The 18,728-nt window shown below is 41.9% G+C and overlaps 1 protein-coding gene across 1 annotated transcript; it reads right to left on the reverse strand.

Moving 5' to 3' along the window:
* Positions 1-1,967: 1,967 nt before the first annotated feature.
* fhdc4 (FH2 domain containing 4) lies at positions 1,968-12,169 on the reverse strand. Its single transcript, XM_018763459.2, has 11 exons — positions 11,617-12,169; positions 9,411-9,472; positions 6,455-6,557; positions 6,131-6,216; positions 5,900-6,000; positions 5,643-5,713; positions 5,451-5,558; positions 5,131-5,201; positions 4,844-4,961; positions 4,542-4,706; positions 1,968-4,452 (listed from the first exon to the last, which is right to left on the reverse strand). The coding sequence occupies exons 1-11, from the start codon at positions 12,028-12,030 to the stop codon at positions 3,100-3,102; spliced, it is 2,652 nt and encodes an 883-aa protein (XP_018618975.1). The 5' UTR covers positions 12,031-12,169; the 3' UTR covers positions 1,968-3,099.
* Positions 12,170-18,728: the final 6,559 nt, after the last annotated feature.

The following is an 18,728-nucleotide window of genomic DNA, read 5'->3' on the forward strand; positions in this document are numbered from 1 at the left end:
TTTAGCTATGGTTGTGTTGGACATGCCCATTATGTAGAAGCGTCTGTCTAATGCTGCTGCTGTTGGTTTTTGCTGTTACTTGTTTTTCCCATGGAGTTTCAGTTGAGCATCCGCTGGGATCCCAGTCCACTGCATGGCACTCAGACACACAAACACATACTAGCTGCAACTTAGTCATCACTTTACCTGATAGACATCTTTGGACTATGGGAGAAAGCCCATGTCAACACAAGGAAAGCATGCACACACGCAAACCCCTCACAATCAGAGCTGGAGTCAAACTTACATCAAGATCCAGAATTTAAGACCTGTGAGATATCAATGCTACCCACTTCACCCCATACTTTATTATATCTACACATTAAACACAGATTCACACTTAATGCCATTTAATATCTACACATTAGATAGATATTAAGCCAATGATGCAGTGTAAAACACAGCATTACTAACATTTGAAAACTACTGCATGGTAATTTGTATTCTCTGCAGCACTGATTTAAACAGTTTCTCTTAACCTTATTTCACACTAAGAAAACTGACAGTTAAACCAAACTCAATAAAAATACTAAATACTCAAATCATTCAATAAATAAATCATCAGTAAAACTCAGATTACCCAAGCTTAATATTCTATACCTTGACAGTTATTTTATTTAGGTGGTACTTAGCCCCATACTTGGCCCCAAGGAGTAGCACAAGAATCCAAAATTTTGTGTTTAAACTGTTCTTAAAAAGCATGATTATTGTTCTTATAATTTTTATATATATATATATTATTACGGTTCACAAATAAGTCTATGTCAGTGACTTCAATATCTAATCCACTAGAAAAGATAACATTTGAGATGGATCGTAATTTGAATGAATTATAGATTTGGTCATCTTTTTTTTTTTTTTTTTTTGCAATGTCCTAAATGCAAATGTTTCCCCGTTTTATGTGTGTGTGCTCTCCATGTATCTGCACATACACATTGCCACAGTACACTGCTTGTCTTCACGTTGTTGTGACCCTGGTCTGTTGGCCTATCCAGATGAGGCCAAGTGTGAAATACCCACACTGCTCTCTAGTGTACAGTCCTCTCTCGCGATCTGTATCTAATTAGGCCCTGAAAATGGTCCTTTGAGCAAAAAGTCAAACAACAGACACAATTGCAATATTTTAAATCAAGAAAACTAACTAGATCCACAGCCGTTTAAAGTTCCCAAAAAACCTGAACCTAAATGTTTAACACTTAAAATAGTTGTGTCATAATCGTCTCTTCTCTCTAACTTTGATAGGCTTATTAGCAAGCACGTTGAGCTCCTATAATTTGTTCAGATCGTACACACTGTACATTTTCATAACCCTAAAGCAACACGTTTGTCTTCTGACACATTGTGTTTTAGCTCCTCCAACTTCTGCTCCAAACTGAGCTGCTTGTGTTTTTTCCCCATCTATGTTGAAGACCCATATCTTCAATAACACACAAAAAAGTAGACTGCAAATATGAATATGTACAGAACTTATTTACTCATTTAGCAGATGCTTTTCTCGACAGCGACTTCCAGTTAACATTAGGTAGTAATACCAGCCCACATCTTATTTACCCAAGGAGGCTAATAATGCTAGATAAACTACATACTGTCAAAGTGGCTTTGTCATTATTTCAACCACATACAGCTGGTACAGTATAGAGTGAAACGAAAGAACATTCCTTCAGGATCATGGTCCTACATTGAATATATTACAATATAGTATATATACAATATACAGTATTGCAATATAATAGTAAACATAATTGCAAAAAAAAATAAATAATTGCAAAGGGAATGGAATAGTGTTCAGTTGAGTACGGGTGTGTGTGGGTTAGGGTTAGTTCAGTCCCTGGGTATTGAGGAGTCTGATGGCCTGGGGGAAGAAGCTGTTACACAGTCTGGTTGCGAGGGCCCGAATGCTTCGGTACCTTTTGCCAGATGGCAGGAGGGTCAAGGGTTTGTGTGAGGGGTGCGTGGGGTCATCCGCAATGCTGGTGGCTTTGCAGATGCAGCATAAACATCTATGATGGATGGAAGAGACCCCAATGATCTTCTCAGCTGTCCTATCCGCTGAAGGGTCTTGCAGCCCAAAACGCTACAATTTCCAAACCAGGCAGTAATGCAGCTGCCCAGGATGCTCTCAATAGCCCCGCACCTCTCGTCTCTGTCTCTCACACACACACACACACACACACACACACACACACACACACTTGGTGATTTTAGTCACCATTCCACCCAAAGTCTGTCTGTGGCCTCTGGGAGGAAACTAGAGCACCCGGTGGAAACCCACACATGCATGGGGAGAACATGCAAACTCCAGAGTGGGCAAGGATCAAACTCGCATCCTCTCGCACCACCTAGGTGCTGTTATACAGCAACACTACTCAGTGTACCACCTTCCTGTGTACATGCCTTGAAAGGCAGCACAAACCTTAGCGGGGATACACACTACCCATCAGGCAGTGCATCTCGCACAGGTGCTTGCTACCATTCCAAGTTGCTGCACAGCCTCACACAGGCTGAATGTTTCTTGAACCCTAGACATACAAAATAAGGAATTCAGACTACAGGGGATTTATGTATGTTGAAACTAAGTAATGGGGTTACCCTTCAATGCTTTCCCCATCTTTATTTCCAGCACAGAGGCCTGCATGCTCACTAATGCCATTGTAGCAGCTCAAGAATTTGTACCGGTAGAAGCAGGTACACCACTTGGTTCCAGTTTCCTGCTCTTATTCAAAGGAGAAAAAGGCAAGAGCTTCTTTTCTCACACTTAAATGTGCACAAAAACATTATACCAAATGGGTTTTGGTAAAAAAAAAAAAAACATTTTATTCATGACATTTTTTGAAAATGTTCACTAGTATTAAAAATACAGTCTTAAATAGTTCCTATGTTACAGTTTTTCCCACTAAAAATCTATTCCTTTCCAACGACAATATAATTGTCAACTTGTGGTTCGAGGGGAAGTTCAGCTATAAAACTTTACCAAAATGCTGCTGATTGATAACCTTTTTTATGCTGAGCCATGTTTTGACTTCTGCAAATGAAGAGGTAAAAATTTATACAAACATCTGTCTATTTAGACAGATTGCCCACAGGATCCTTGGATTTGCTCTTCTCACTAAAGCGCTTGAAGAACAATGAAAAGGAAGCGAAGATTTTGTTTTCCTGTATATCCACCTTGGACTTCTCCATGGGCTTAGAAGGTTTCTGTGAAGCATTTTGAGCTTCTTGCTGTGTGTTCCCCTGCTGGATGGCAAGAGCAGGTTCCTTTGCTCCACTCTTCTGTTCCAACTCAGTCTGCGGTTTATCAGACTGCTGGGCCAGCGCTGATGTGGGACAGTTCTCATTCTGGGGGCCTGTATGGTTGGTTACATTCAACAGTTGACGGGACTGGTTTTTCTGCTTGAGAGAGTCAGAGAGCACAAGCTGTGGCTTCTGCCCTTGGTTCTGAATCTTCTCCAGCTTGGTAGGCAGCTGACTACTGTCCAGAGATTTTCCTTTCCCCAGACAGCCAAGTGGGACTGGAACCCGAGTTGGAACTGTGGAAGGGACCAACACTCTGTCCTCACCATCACTGTGTGACAAATCTGTTGCAGGGATGGAAAAAGTGTGACGTCGAGATAGGCTGTTGGTTGTATTCCTGGATCCAAGGTGAGGGCTGAACACATCCTTGGAGGCTCTGTGACTTAACTGCTCTGCTAACGCATCGAGTTTTTCCTCTGCAAAGTCCCGGCGCTGAGGGGATAGGCATTTATTTCTGGGTGACTGTGGGGCATCCAGATTGTAATCCCCAGACGACTGGCTTCCTCGACTCTGGTAACGCAGGACTCTACGGGACACTTCGCGGAGCTTCTGTGCTTCCTCTTCCTCATCCCCTTCCTCTTCCTCTGACAAGACAGAGGGTGACCTTCTAAGGAAGGGCCTGCTCTCATTGGAAAACCATAAATGACCCGTCCGGTCTACCCTACTAGGGGACAGAACCACCCCAACCATTATGTTTTCTGGCTTCCTGAACTCTTTTTTCTCCTCATTAGGGACTTGGGATACCTCTTCAAAGTGTGGTTTTGCCTCCTGCTGAGAGTTCACATTTAGGTCTACATTGGAATTCTTCTCATTTTTCAGGAGTTCCAGGGACTTAGATGGGTTCTTTGGGGTTTTCTCCCTGCTCGTTGATTCCTCATCCCCTTCAGGAGACTGCCCCTTGGGACGGATTTCTGTTAAACTGCTGCTGCTGGGTGAAGGAGTGACCATTTTCCTTCGTGAACCACGGCCAGCAGTAAATTTCTGTAGAATGGATTCCAGTGCTACACTGTCTACATCTTTATCGCGAGTTGAGCAGGTGGCGGTGGATCGGCGTTTTGCCGTGAAGCTCTGACGTTCTCGTTGCCTCCGTTTCACCTCTGCCACCTCTCGTTCTGCGTTCTCCTGGAGGAGTCATAAGAAAGGGTCAGATTGTCTGGATTGGTGGAATGTTTTGGTGGGAGAAATTGCCCTTTGTCCCCCCTCTGTCTTACCTGGATAGCCCGTAGGAACTTCCCGCAGAATGAGTGGAAGATGTAGCAGCACTCTTCCAGCTTGAACTGAGCGGGGTCCTCACAGAAGTACTCTGCCAAAGACGAGATCGCTGAATCGAGGTTTTGGAGGGAGGACTCAATCTCAGCCAGCCGTGAATCTGCCCTCTGGGGAGAAGGAAGTCACCGGTGAAACTCAGAACACAGTTCTGTCTTTCTAGCTTTCTACAGGGCACAACAATATAAGCCATGTGAACTTCAGCTAGAAGATCTGGAGACTTGGGTGGAGTGGCTATTGGACTTACCTCCAGAAAGGACTCCATCTGTTCCTGGAGATCTGGCTGTTTCCTAGACACCACTTTTGCCTCCTCAAGTTTTTTCTTTTCTTTCTGGAGCTCTGCCTGTACATCCAGTTTATGAATCCTTTGTGCAAGAAAGGATCTCTCTCATTAATGTAGACATGAGCTCCAATTGTTAGAAATGCAAAAGGTATTCAGAATTCAAGTTTCCCCCCCCTCCTAATTTCTTTGTTTAAATCTAATCAGCTTTTACTGAGTGTATATTAAATTTATTAAAATATTAAATTTCATACCTTACAGCAGCATTGATGTGTGGAAGTTTACTGGGAAACTCAAGTAGGCTGGCATTAATTTTTTGTGCTTCCTACAGTTTAAGCAGGAGAGGGGAAACGAAGGCAATGGTGACATTGCTGCAACTGGCAAAGCACAGACTAAGATACTTCAGATTCATGCTAAAAGCTTTTTCCAGGACAGCAGGTGACAGTGTTGCAAGTTCAAATTCCATTACAGCAATTGTCACAATCTCCGTGCTTACATAAACAAGATTTAAAGATTAAAGTTATAATATTTTCAGCTTTCTAATGATTTGTTTTATGTAAAATAGTTGTTTTACCATTGCCACATAATGCATGAGGTTCATGCCAGGTTTGTTGGCTTTGGTGTCTGCCAGCTTAAGGAGAGAAGTCATTCTGAAGCCAATGGCACCACCAGCATAGCCACCCTGTAACACAATGAAGGCAAACTTTAACCAAACATCTAGTGGAAACTTGTAAAGTTACACAATTTCATCCTACATTTTACTCACAGCATTCATGTAGTTCCCAGTCTTCAGCACCAAGCGAATAACTGAGTGAAGGTCCTCACAGGCAAGAAGCTCTAGATGAACAAAGACAACCAGAGGCATGAATGGAGTATAAGCATCGTTTTACATACAAAGGGCCTGAGGTTTTTTCTAAAAATATCTAATTCTGATTTTCCAATATTTTTTAAAATCCAAATGCACCAATGCTTATTCCTTTTCTCATGGTTGCCCTGGCTGCATTTGGTAGTCTTTTACTGTACCTTGAGCAGCAGCAGACATGGTGGTGATAGATTGGTCCATTTCCTCCATTAAGGGGAAAAACTCTTCTTGGAGAACCAAAGTCCTGAGTCGTTCTTCATAACTGGGGGGGGGGGGGAAGGCAGCGATTACCCAATTTGCAGACACTATTTCACATGCTGTCTCATGCTTAAAGAAAAAAGCTGCACTGCCTTCAAAATAAGATAAGCCAGCTGGGAGTAAGACACACCTACCTGGGAACCTTCACTAAGAGTACCATGAATTGGTCAGCCTCTGGGAGTGAGGACAAGTCCCCATTGAACTCACACAGATTTTTCACCTGGGGGGGATTAGCACACAGGGCAAATATCACTCCTCAAGATCAGAGGAATGTCTATTTGAAATGGAAATACTTCAACTGACCTGAAAAGAATGCTTTGGAGGAACAGCAAACCCCAAATTAGTTTCAAAACAGTTAAATTTAAATCTTTTCCATCTGATCAGAAATGTTACAATCTGATGGAAACAAGAGCTGAAAGAGTTTAAAAGGAGATGGTAGTGAAGTTGAGGTCACTTACCTCTCCCTCCTCAGGCAGGAGTTTACACAGCTCCTTCAGCTTCTCCACACTGAATTTTTGTCTGTTCCCCTGCTTGATGTCCTCCACCATCTCAGACACTGGCCTGTAGAGGAAAAGGACCACCTCAATATTCCACCATAAAAATGCACATAACTTTAACGGTTATAAACCTACAAGTGTTTGTTGTACAGATGTTACAATTACAACGTAATCCAACATGAAAATGCAAAATGGATATACATAGAGGCACATGTATGACATCAAGTCAGTCAGGATTTGTGTCGCATTGACTTAGCCACTTGAAATCCAGTCAATCCTGCTATGTACAATAAACCAATATGAGCACAGTCTTATGCAGGAAGAGGAATACAGAAATTATCCTGACATGCATTACAACATTGGAGGAACCTGGAGGCCTCTGCCAACATTCCTGAAGACAGAGAGCACTGCGTCCTCATTGTATATGGTCTTCCCTGATTGGCTGATGAAGTGGTAACTGGGCTGGCACTTAACCTGTACCTTTCCTCTATACACTCCTTTCTCACATAACAGGGCAATGGGGGGAAAAAATAAAATGCTATAAAAGCTTCTGGAAATATTTACCCTTTTTCCCCATACAATGGACCTATACATTCAGTACAGTGACATTTTTGCCCACTATGTGATCACTGTCCTACCATAAAAGTCCAATCTTATCACAACTTCAACATCACATTTGTTTAGATCCAACAACCAACTAGCTGCTTAGATACAAAAGTGTAATATTTCTAAAACCCATCCTATTACAATGACAGCACAGTGGATGATAAATATATTGCCCTGCCCACCATGGTTTTTTTTTTTAAAAAAAATTAAGATTACATCATTCTTCCTGTTTAATTGTGCTGTTGAAAAATGGGGAAATAGCCATTTTACAATGTAAAAAGCTGTGTAGAGGAACATTCTTAAAAAACCTTTCTGCCAAAGATAATTACATTCATTGAGTTCCTGTTTTAAACAATGTACTTTGTGACTGTGTTAATTCACTTCTGAAAACTGAATTCAACAGTTGTGTCTAGGGCAACACTAACAGTGCTGAGTATTTTCTGCAAGACCAGGAATGTGTTTAATCTTAAAAAAAAAAAAAAAAAAAAAAAAAAAAAAAAAAAGTTAACTGTGGTGTTCATGTGTATTGTTTCAGACATACAGTCTACAAAATGAAGACGGCAGGTAGTAGGCTACATCAGTTCCCATCCAACTACAAGCCATGCTGAGCACATACTTGACTACTCCAGCAGAACACAGAAACAGTTCAGTGCCTGGTCCTCTACTTAAAATAGGAACTAAAAAAAATATACACCATTCCCAAAGACAGCAAGACACTGCTGCTGGAACAAGAGATGGCACAGTGATTACAGCCTTTGCCATGCAAAGCAAGGCCTGGTTTAAATAATTGGATCAAATAATCAGCTAAGTCCACTTGAGATCTGCACTACTGTTTGTGTTGGAGAACATGCTAACTGTGTCCTAGAGAAACTCACTTTCAACTTCAAACAAGTTTCTATGCCTTTGGTGAAATCACACAGTCATGATAGTCAACCATGTTATCAATGTTTCTCTGATAATGTTTATGTGAAGCTCCACTAAGTCATGTTGATCTCATCATTTCTATTCAACCTCATTGTTACAATTAACCATTTTGTCTGAAAGCCCCCTCACCTCAATTTACATTTATTTACCAGATGGTTTCACCAAAGCAACTTCCAATGAACTCTATGTAGTGTTTTCAGCCCTCACACCTTATTCACCAAAGTGACTTACACTGCTAGATACACTACTTACAATGGGTCACTCATCCATACGTCACTGGAACACACTTTGTCACTCACACACTATGGGGGAACCTGAACAGCATGTCTTTGGACTGGGGGGGGACGGAGCACCCAGAGGAAACCCACGCAGACGCGGGGAGAACATGCCAACTCCAAATGATCCAAAGGTCTCAGATTCAATCCCCACCTCCAGCTGTAGTACCACTGAGCATAGTACTTACCCTAAATTGCTCCTGTAAAATTACCCAGCTGTATAAATGGGTAAATAATTGTAAACTTAACATTGTAAGTTTCTTTGGAGAAAAGTGTCAGCTAAATGAATAAATGTAAATTAACATATCAAATGTATCTGGAGATTGCTGAAAGTTCCTTCGCACCAAGACGACGACGACAGCGAAAACTACCAATTTGATTACCTAATAGAAAACTTCAGCACAGCAACAAGCTCCTGTGAACTGTGCCAGAAAAAACTACAAGAAATGTAAATGGTTATAATGCTGTCTACTTGTTGAAATGTCCTTCAATAAAGCATTTTGGACTCTAAGGCAAAGGGATGAAGCATAAGGTTGTAAGGCCACAATATTCAACTATTTAAAAAAAGATGGACATTTAACACCTCTTCTGACCTCAGAAATGAGGGGAAAAATGCTGTAAAGAGACAGGAAAAGCAAAAATTGAGTTACTTGTAGATCACCGATGTCATTTCTTCAAAATTCCTATTACTCATAGTCACCCCCATCTCGCCAGACCTTTGCTCTGAATGTTGTCCCACAGCAGCCCTGCTTAAGGGAATGGGGTATGACACAATACAACAAGCCCCTTCCTGTTATGGTCCATAGGGCAATTCACTCCCAGACATACACAACGGCACACCTCCGCAGCAGCTCAGGAAGAATTCAGCGAGACACTCCAGTCAGACGCAGAGGAAAAAAACAAGGATGACAAGGCCACAGCTTTTCACTTGTCCCAGGCCACAAAAACGTCACTGACTGAGCAACCTACCTTGTGGGCGCACACTGAAAGACTTACAGCAGTGCAACATGTGGGCACATGATGTTGTCAAATGCAAAGCAGCGGGTTTGTACCAGCGCCCTTCACATCCGATGCCATTATGAGATGCGGGGTGTGGGTTGGGTGAAACTTACCGCTTGAACTGCTTCAGGAAAATCCCAATATTCATACTTCTCTTCGAGCCAAGAATGGACACCTGTATGACAGGCATGGGACAAAATTGGCAACAAAAAGCAGTGTTTTCAGCCCTCACATCAGTGCTTCCCTAACAGTGTGTGATTTTTCAGTTACGGGCAGGGATAAAAAAGTTTTACAACAGCTACACATTTTACTTCAAAAATTGCTTTGTAACATTGTTATTTCATGATAAATGTTTACGAAACTTTGCTGCAGTGTGTAAATATTATACACAAACCATCACCTTAAAGAATGAATGACAGACTGATTAGAGGCATTTGGATGGTTAAGACATTTTACTACAAAGAAAATCCGACTTTTTGGGTGTGAGGAATTACCCCCCCACAATACCAACACATTTTCAGAGGGTGGTATACACAATCCAAAGTGTATATTGGGCAAGAATGATAAAGAAAGAAGCTAGTTTTATGTAAAAGCATCTCTAACATTGAAGTGCATTTATTCTAATTAGTGTATTTTAACTACCATTCTTGTGTAGAGGGACAATGCTGAATGAACAAAAAAGAAAAAAAAAAAAAAAAAAAAAAAGCTTTGGGTCAAGGACTGAGATTTAGGTCCAAAGGCAGCAGCTCTAGCTGTTACGCTACCAGCTGCCCCATCACCTTAAGACGAAAATAAATTTCAGTGAATAATTCATCTGCATTTGTATAATGAAAGCCTAATTAAGCCATCAAAGGTACCAGGGGGTTATATTCTTTCACAGCACTGTTAATGTTAAATTCCTGTGACAGAATTATGCCCCCTACAACCATTCTGTGGGAAGACCCAGTTTTCAAGCTCACGCAGATTGTCAGGATTCCTTGATGGAGCACATTTATTATGCCATTCTACTAAAGGCGAGGTCTGTCGCACGTCATTGTTGGAGCTCATGATTTCCGACATCCTGGCAAAACCTTTCTGCCTCCCAAGCAGCACATGTGCTCACCACCCAAACCCTAAAGAAATTCCAGGCTTCAGAAGGAAAATAAATAAATAAATTTTAAAAAAGTGCGTCATTTGGGTGTGCCCAAGTCAGTATGCTGAGCAAACCGTCAGTGTGCTGAGCAAACCGTCAGTGTGCCGAGCAAGGGGGGGGGGGGGAAATTTCTATCAAGCTTTATACCATTTTATTGACGAACTGTAAAACAACCATCAAGGTTAAGATGTTTTCTTACAATAACTTGACATTAAAGTTTTAACTTTACATATAATCTGATACGTTTCTTTGACAAAAGAAGGGGGGGGGGGGAAAAGGCAGAATTCTTTAGAACTTGTTACCAACAAGATCAGGCATGTTTTATCAGTAGAAAGGACTACAACACTACTATACAGGCCTGAGGACAACATGTCAGAAGATACTTCACAGGACTACCATAAGATATTTACATCCACAAAAAAAGAACTGGACTATGGGAGAGCTACAGAGAGCTACTGCTCCCGTCACCGCTGCTACAGTACATTTTGTAGCTTTGTCAGTTTGAGGTATGAATATATAAGGTGTTCTTAGAGGATAACAGTTAATTTTTTCAGACACACTTTGACAAGAAGGCATTAGAGTGGGAAGGATGAGGGCAGACTGCAAAGAAGGGTATTCATTTTTAAGAGACGTGAAAGCGCCGATACCAGGATAGCAGGGGACACCTGTACTTTGAAACTCCAAGCTACCAGGAACATATACTACTGCAGTCACTCAATGCAGTATGAAGTCAAAATATATAAGCCAGGCAATTCTATGGCAATACTTGTTATAGGTAGTTTATGTCTCAAGTAGCTAGGGGATGCAAAACCTCAGAAATGCAGTTTCTGTTCAAGAATTTCCAACACTAAAGGAAATAACTGAGGATCTGCCTTAAACTGAGGTATCCAACACTAGCATACTGTACCAAAGGAAAAAGTGGACATTTTAAAGGAACATTACACACGCTTAAAACACACTTAAAATGATTGGAAAGTCACCCCGTTGATCTTTCTTCACCCCCCCAAAACCATACATCACAGAATACCTCCAAATAACTCTCATATATAATTTACATATATAAATAATACAGAAACCTTGTGTGACATGACAACATGGAACTTTCCCCTGCCCCTCAAACACATTACCCAGATGCTTTAGCCAGTACTGGTCATACACAAAAACTGTCAATCAGCTGCGATACATACCACCTCAGCGGCCTGTGCTTGAGCTGGAAGCCCTCGGATGCTCCTTCGAGCCATGGTTCGCTCCTGCTTCTGGCCCTGTTCTGCATTGCTGAAGAGCTCCTCCATCCGCCTGGTGTCTAGCTCAAAACCCTCCAGTGGCTTTTCCACAGTCCAGATGTTGCGCTTGCCCAACACACTCTGCCGAGGGATGGCCTCCCAATTGAAGTTGCGCATCCGGGAACGTCTCAGGGGAGTGCGGGAGATTGGGCCACAGCCCGGGGCAGGAGGAGGTGGTGGAGGAGGAGGTGGAGGAAGTAATGGTGGCAGGGGGGGTGGCGGAGGAGGAGGTGGCGGGCCTGGGGACATGCGTTCAGTTCCAAATGGACCAAGGGGAATGAGAAAAGGAGCTGTAATGGCAGCAACATCTCCATCCATCTGTTTTCAGCTTGGATGTCTGATGCTGGCCAAGAATGGGCACAAATGCAGAAATATTTGAATTCTGCCCTCCCCAAATGAAAAAATCCAGAACAAGACTGAAAATGGGGAGGGGAGAGGGGGAAAAAAAAAAAAAAAAAAAAAAAAAAAAAGTGTCGATCTCTTTCCAGTCGAGGTAAACAATCCTTTCTTTTTTCTGCCGTTTGTGCAAAAAATGACCTACAAAGTGAAAACAGAATTGCATACAAGTCAGCTGTCTAGTTCCGACTGGCTACAGGCTCCTAGTGTCTACTGGTAGATGATTAATGAACACTACTTTCAGACAGACAGTCACAAGGGGAGATCGCTGACCTCTGTTTGCAGGTGCCTTTGAGATACATTGCATCACAGACATGTGAAAACAGTTTTGGAATTTTTTTGGCTTTTCCCCCGTTTGATAGACTTCAGATCAATTAAAAAACCTCCTGTAAATTAATGCGAAAAACAGCACTACATTTTAAGTTTGATACCGAAAACATTACAGAACACGTGTAGGAAATTCTGTACAAAATAGGTTCTTAAACATCACCCAGCACTGCATGGATTCTCATGTACTAGGTTAAAGCTGGAGGGTCTGCTGCAACATCTGTCCCATGTCCCAAACGTCAAGTTTCAAAGACGAGACAAGCACCAGATAAACGAATGAGCGAACAGTTAGTGTTAGTACCTGGATCAAAAGGTACTACAGCTGGAGGTGGGATTCAAACCTGCAACCTTCCTTCCAGTCCAAACTTAAGGCAGCAGCTCCAACCACTATGCAACCCAGCTGTCTAGTTCTCACGACTGATTTCCCCTAGGTCCGCTCAGAGGTGTCTCCCAGATCAGACCTACAATTTTAGAATCAGTCCTCCACCAAGGAACATTACATAGTGACGTACCGGATCACCACACCTTTTATTTCGAGCTTTGTGTCAAAAATGGCAACGGCATAGACACCTGTAGAAAGAGGAACAGCGAGCAAACAAGAGTGTTTTGGGTAGAGATTAGCCGCGACGGGTGGCGGAAAACAACGTGCATTCCGACGGGACGGACCGGTTCCAACATGCGCGAGCTCATCGAAAAAGACCGGGCACGTGCGGGCGAACCTTCCCATTAGTATATTAGTATTATTAATTCAGTAGCTAATTCGGCAGTGCACCCAGCAGAGTTTAACAAGGGCCCCAGGGCTGTTTCGGGAAGGGAGAAAACAAAGTTAAGAATAATAAAAACAGTACAACGAATATTTAAGTTCTAACGTGAGGGAGTCCCTAGAAAATGTCTAGAAATAGCAAGGAAAGGAAAGACTAGAGTGAGAGAGGTTAAAAACCTACACTACGAACTTAACTTTAATTTAACAATATTCTGAGACATGATGTTACGATACCTGTCCTGAATTTTATTTTCAGGATGAATTTCATAACAGCTGAGTACTCAAACTGTTATGAAATTCAGCCTGAATAATTCTTCAGAGTGAGTGACTCTGAGGAAAAATGTCCCGCACAGCGACCCGACGACCACATTTCCACTTGTGGGAGACGGACGAAGAAAAAGTAGGTAGATAAGATGAGTAACAACGCCTGTGTTTCCCCCCCACAGTAAAACGCATTTTGGCGAAATAAAACACACAGCTGTCTTACTTGAGCTCAGCGTCCCGAGCGATCCTCGCTCTACAGTCCGTCCCACGTTACTGGCCGGAGGGCGCAGCCGCACCTCAGCTCTATCATGGTACCGGTGACGTCACCAGATGGCCACGCCCACCGGACACAGCCAACGTTTCACCTGAGCGCCGCAACATCCGAAATTTACCTTTCTGTGTACAAAGGGACTTACATGACTACATAAAAAGAAAGCATACGGATATTTATACGGGAAGCATTCTTTCTGTATTCTATATCAGCCTAGGGTAGGTATGTATTGGGCATTCGAACCAGCACCCTACCTCTACATGATTGCAAGGGCCCTATCAGGACACTACCTGCTGGCCCAAGTGGGAAGCAGTTTCTGCAATATACACACACGCAGAGTCAGAAACCGCTTGTCCCGAGCGGGGGTCATAGAGAGCCGGAGCCCAACCCGGCAACACAGGGCACGCGGTTCAAAAAATAGCTATTGCTTTGGAGAAAGGAAGCACATGGAGACGAATGAGTGGTTTCGGGGGGAGGGCAGTACTCGCAGAGGGTGTGAATGGAGACCTTTAATCACACTGGACGGATACGCGTTCACTGATTACTTTTTGTAACGCTGTGCCTTCATCAAGATTCCAGTGAATAAAGGTGTGAACGTTTTTTTAATCTTTCTTCCACTCAACTCGCCGAAAGTGATTTTGATTAAATCATTCAAATGATGTCCTTTGAGTAGCAGGAATGCACAAATGTGGAGCAGATGGAATAGCAGTGGACCTGCGGCCCACTCATACACTGGTACAACTTTTGGAAACACGGTTTAACCCTTGCGGTTTGTTCTTATTCCCCATGGAGGGTCAATGTAAAAACAAAGTCTTAATCCGTTAACCAAAACATGGGTTTTATTTTTAACTCAAACATAACATAGTCATTAACACAGTACGATATTGCGGAGCAGCCTAAAAAGTATCTAAATATTTCATACAAACCCCTTCTAATTTTATCAGACTACTGTAAAGCTTAGCTGAAACCTGTTTAACTGTTCAGCTGGTATGAACTGCACAAGTCAAGTAGTTTTTTGGGACACTTGCCACTAGATCCATATGGCTGTTTAAGTCCAGTTCAGTCATACAAAAACTCATCTGAAACAAAAAAAAAAAAAAATTCACCAAAACTTCAGACAGCAGAAGAATGACATACAATGAAACTAAAAGGTTTAGACTCATTTGTTTTGCAAAGGAATGAAATAATTAGCCCAGAGAAGGAGATGATGCTGGCTGTCAGAAAAAAAAATCATAGGCAGTTCAGAGGGAAATTAATGAAATATGAATTAAATTTCTGGCAAGTGTTGCTGTAACAAGGGGACACAATAGATCATCTTATGGAAAGCACAGCTTTAAAACAACTGTTCCACTTCATAGTGCAACAGTCATAGCACATCCAACCAAGCAAACATATTTCCATTTAAATTTTTTTTTTTTTTTAAACAATGCAGAGCTTCAATATCTCTGGAGTATTCCTTTGCTGGGAGCTGGCATGAATGAAAAACAGGGTACTGCTTTCAGTTTTCTCCCCCCCTTAAAAAAAAAAAAAAAAAAAAAAAAAAAAAAAAGCACCAACCACTAATACATTTTATCACTTTTTCATATTGAACACAGAAAACTGATAATCAATTCATCATCCATTTTACAGAAAGCAGACATTAATACATTCATGAAACGATAAGCATTTTAACAGACACATAAAATAACCACAGTTATCTCAACAGAAGTGACAGTTTGTCTTGGCTGTGCACCATGTGCAACACATAACAGCATGTACAGTGTGCATGGTTAAACATTTCTTCGCAGGAGATTTTCTTCATGCAATATCCACTGTATTGTATTATTGCTTTCAAGGTAAAGTATCCAACCATTAATGCATTAAATTTGTTTATGCTAGTTTAATCTCACTGAACCACAATGCCAGTCACTTAAAGAAGCATATGCCACGTAGCACAATCAACCAACTGCAAAGGATTGCGAGCAGCTGTCCGTCTAGAAGACGGGACATTATCTCAGCCTGTGCAAGATAAGAAGTGAACACAATTCATTTGTATGGAGCAGTGGAATGAAAAGTGCCTTCCAGTTTCATATCTGCTCCTCACGAAACTCCTGCAGTTTGCACACTGCACAGGCCCATTAATTTACAGTGAAAAAAAGAGTGTTTACAGACACATGTAACTCCTACAAATCTACTCTTCCTTTAGCCATAGCTCTGAAGTGCTTATGATCTCATATAATTTCTATTAGGGGAATAAGTCTAAACAGGACCAAGGGTTTATAGTTAGATTCAATACATTAACAAGACAGCCTGGTCTGTACCAGTGTGTCACAATAACTCATTACCCACCAAAAACAGAAAACAATACCTACATTAAAAATAGGATTTCTTAGAGGATGACAACTGGAATCAAACAAAAGTCTAAGTTATTAATTTTATTCTAAGTCCCTAACATGACTGTCACAAATAAACCTCTTTGCCCAACCTTTTTTTTTTTTTTTAAAAAAAAAAATTCCAGATACCTTCATTACACATGAGAATGAGACACAAGATAACAAAACAAAGAAAAGGATCTCGCACCTAAGATTACTCAGATGCCAGTAAAGTGATTTGCTTTTTCATTGTAAGCTAAAACATTAACTTTCATTCACTGAACTGCAACACTGCCACAAAAAAAACTGATGTGTGAAACTATTAATGTACAGGAAAACTGTACATTAAGATGCTATGATTGATCAGACAATGTAAAATAATTGTATACTTCTATATTCAACTAATATTTAATCTCCCCAAATGCTAAAAGCTATTGATATTCTGTGTATGTTATTTTGCCTGCAGCATATTTTTCTTCATAATTAAAGCTGGTGTGGTACTGCAGACAATTTATCTGAGGTGAAACAATACATTTAGCATCACTGCATAAAGTTACTGAGCAGCCAACCATACTGGTGGACAAAAAATAACAAATCAACAGGGTTCATGACTAAGACCTTCAGAAGCATGCCCTAAAAATGCAATACAGATAACAGAGAAGACAAGATACAAGTTGGAATATTACACACTGCAGACATTGATTTTTCTGAGAGACAAGCATTCCAACTTTCCACTTTGTGCAAAAAAGGCTACTAGACACAGTCTAGGGTCTTCAAACTAAGTTTGAGGCTTTTGACTCATCACAAAAATGCTGAGAGATGTCTTACCTTGGTAAGATCCTTTATTTCTCAAATCTCCAGGATCAATCAAAAGGAGATTTTACATGCAAGACTAATGTTCCACCCATTCTACAATTCTGCCGTTTTCTGCTTTGTTCTTTGGACAGGAACGTCATCGCTGATTATACACTGCTGCCTGAGCTGTCCGAACCCAACAGCTTACAAATGTCCGCCTGAGCCGAGTGCATGTAATAGGGTTTGCAGCCCTGAAATATTAGACCTCAAGGGTCGCTGTGTTCAAGAGTCAGGCTGTATTCTTGAGTACCAGGGTAAGGGGCTGTTCTCACCCAGCAGCATGCATTGGTATTAGCTCCGTTTAGAAAGAAATGGGCATACACATCAACTAACTTACATCTAGGACTACGACAAAATCTGCATTTGTCAGTACATACTGGAAACAAGGCCTCTCATTATCTAAAATACTAAACAGGAAATCAACATACGGTATTTGGATCTTAAAAAAATTATGAAAAAATAAACCTAAAAAAGGTTCCATAATTAAAATTTCTCTGTGAAGACCAGATACATATTTTTGCATGTAGCCAGTATTCAGATATTATGCTGTGTACATTTGTTACGCCTATATAAGTGCAATTACCTTGACCCCCCCCCGCGGCTATTCTGCAGTTAAAACTCACTAAAGAAAGAAAACACATTTTAGCTTTTTGTGTAGTGTTACTCCTACATGTTTAGTTTAAGAAAGATTTGTACAGGAAAGTCTATAACCATTTGAAGATATCATTTGTACCCCTGGTATTGTTATTTTCAAAACAAAAAGTTCTTGTGCAGCCTATTATCCATCCATCCATCCATCCATTTTCTTGACCGCTTGCCCTCCTGGGGTCGCGGTGGTAACAGGGAGAGCAGAGAAGCTCAGACGTCCCTATCCCTCGCAACTTCCTGCAGCTCAACCTTGGGAATCCCCAGCCGCTCCCAAGCCAACTGGGAGATATAATCTCTCCAGTGGGTCCTGCACCGACCTCGGGGTCTCGTCCCAGTTGGCCGTGCCTGGTATACCTCCAAAGAGAGGCGCCCAAGGGACATCCTTACCAGATGCCTGAAGCACCTTAACTGGCTCCTCTCAATGTGGAGGAGTTGCAGCTCTACTCCAAGTTCCTCTCAGAGGGCCAAACTCCTGAGCCTGTCATGGAGAGTGAGTCCCACCACTCTGGGGAGAAAACTCATTTCAGCCGCTTGTATTCGCGATCTTGTTCTTTCGATCACTACCCAGAGTTCATGAGCACAGGTGAGGGTAGGGACATAGACCGACCGGTAAATAGAGAGCTTTGCCTTATGGCTCAGCTCCCCCTTCACCACTACAATCCAGTACAGTGACCACATTACTACTGTTGCTACTTCCAGTCTGCAGCCGATCTCACGCTCTCTTCTCCCCTCACTTGTGAGCAAGACCCCAAGATACTTAAACTACTCCACCTGGGGCAAATTCTCTCCCCTTACCTCAAGGGGGGATGCCATCTTTTCCTGTGAGAGAACCATGAACTCAGACTTGAAGGTCCTGATCCTCATACCAACCGCTTCACACTTGGCTGCAAACCGTTCCAGTGTGTGCTCGAGGCAACCATGTGATGGTAGCAAAAGGACATCATCATCCGCAAAAAGCAGACACATCACCTTCTGGCCCCCACATAGAATGCCCTCCTGACCTCGACTACGCCTTGATATCCTGTCCATGAAAACCACAAACAGGAGTGCAGACAAGGCATAACCTTGGCGAAGTCCAACACCCACATTGAACGAGCTTGAATTAATGCCGAATATGCAGACAGAGCTCTCGTTCTGTGTA

Source organism: Scleropages formosus, chromosome 10 (assembly GCF_900964775.1).
Source record: "Scleropages formosus chromosome 10, fSclFor1.1, whole genome shotgun sequence".
NCBI classification, from domain to species: Eukaryota; Metazoa; Chordata; class Actinopteri; order Osteoglossiformes; family Osteoglossidae; genus Scleropages; species Scleropages formosus.

Excerpts from the sequence above, each read along its gene's own strand:
- fhdc4 (XM_018763459.2), bottom strand. The coding sequence starts at position 12,030 with ATGGATGGAGATGTTGCTGCCATTACAGCTCCTTTTCTCATTCCCCTT. Across the intron at positions 5,714-5,899 it reads CATGTCTGCTGCTGCTCAAG|AGCTTCTTGCCTGTGAGGAC; the intron begins GTACAGTAAAAG and ends TTGTTCATCTAG. Across the intron at positions 4,962-5,130 it reads CACATCAATGCTGCTGTAAG|GATTCATAAACTGGATGTAC; the intron begins GTATGAAATTTA and ends TCTTGCACAAAG.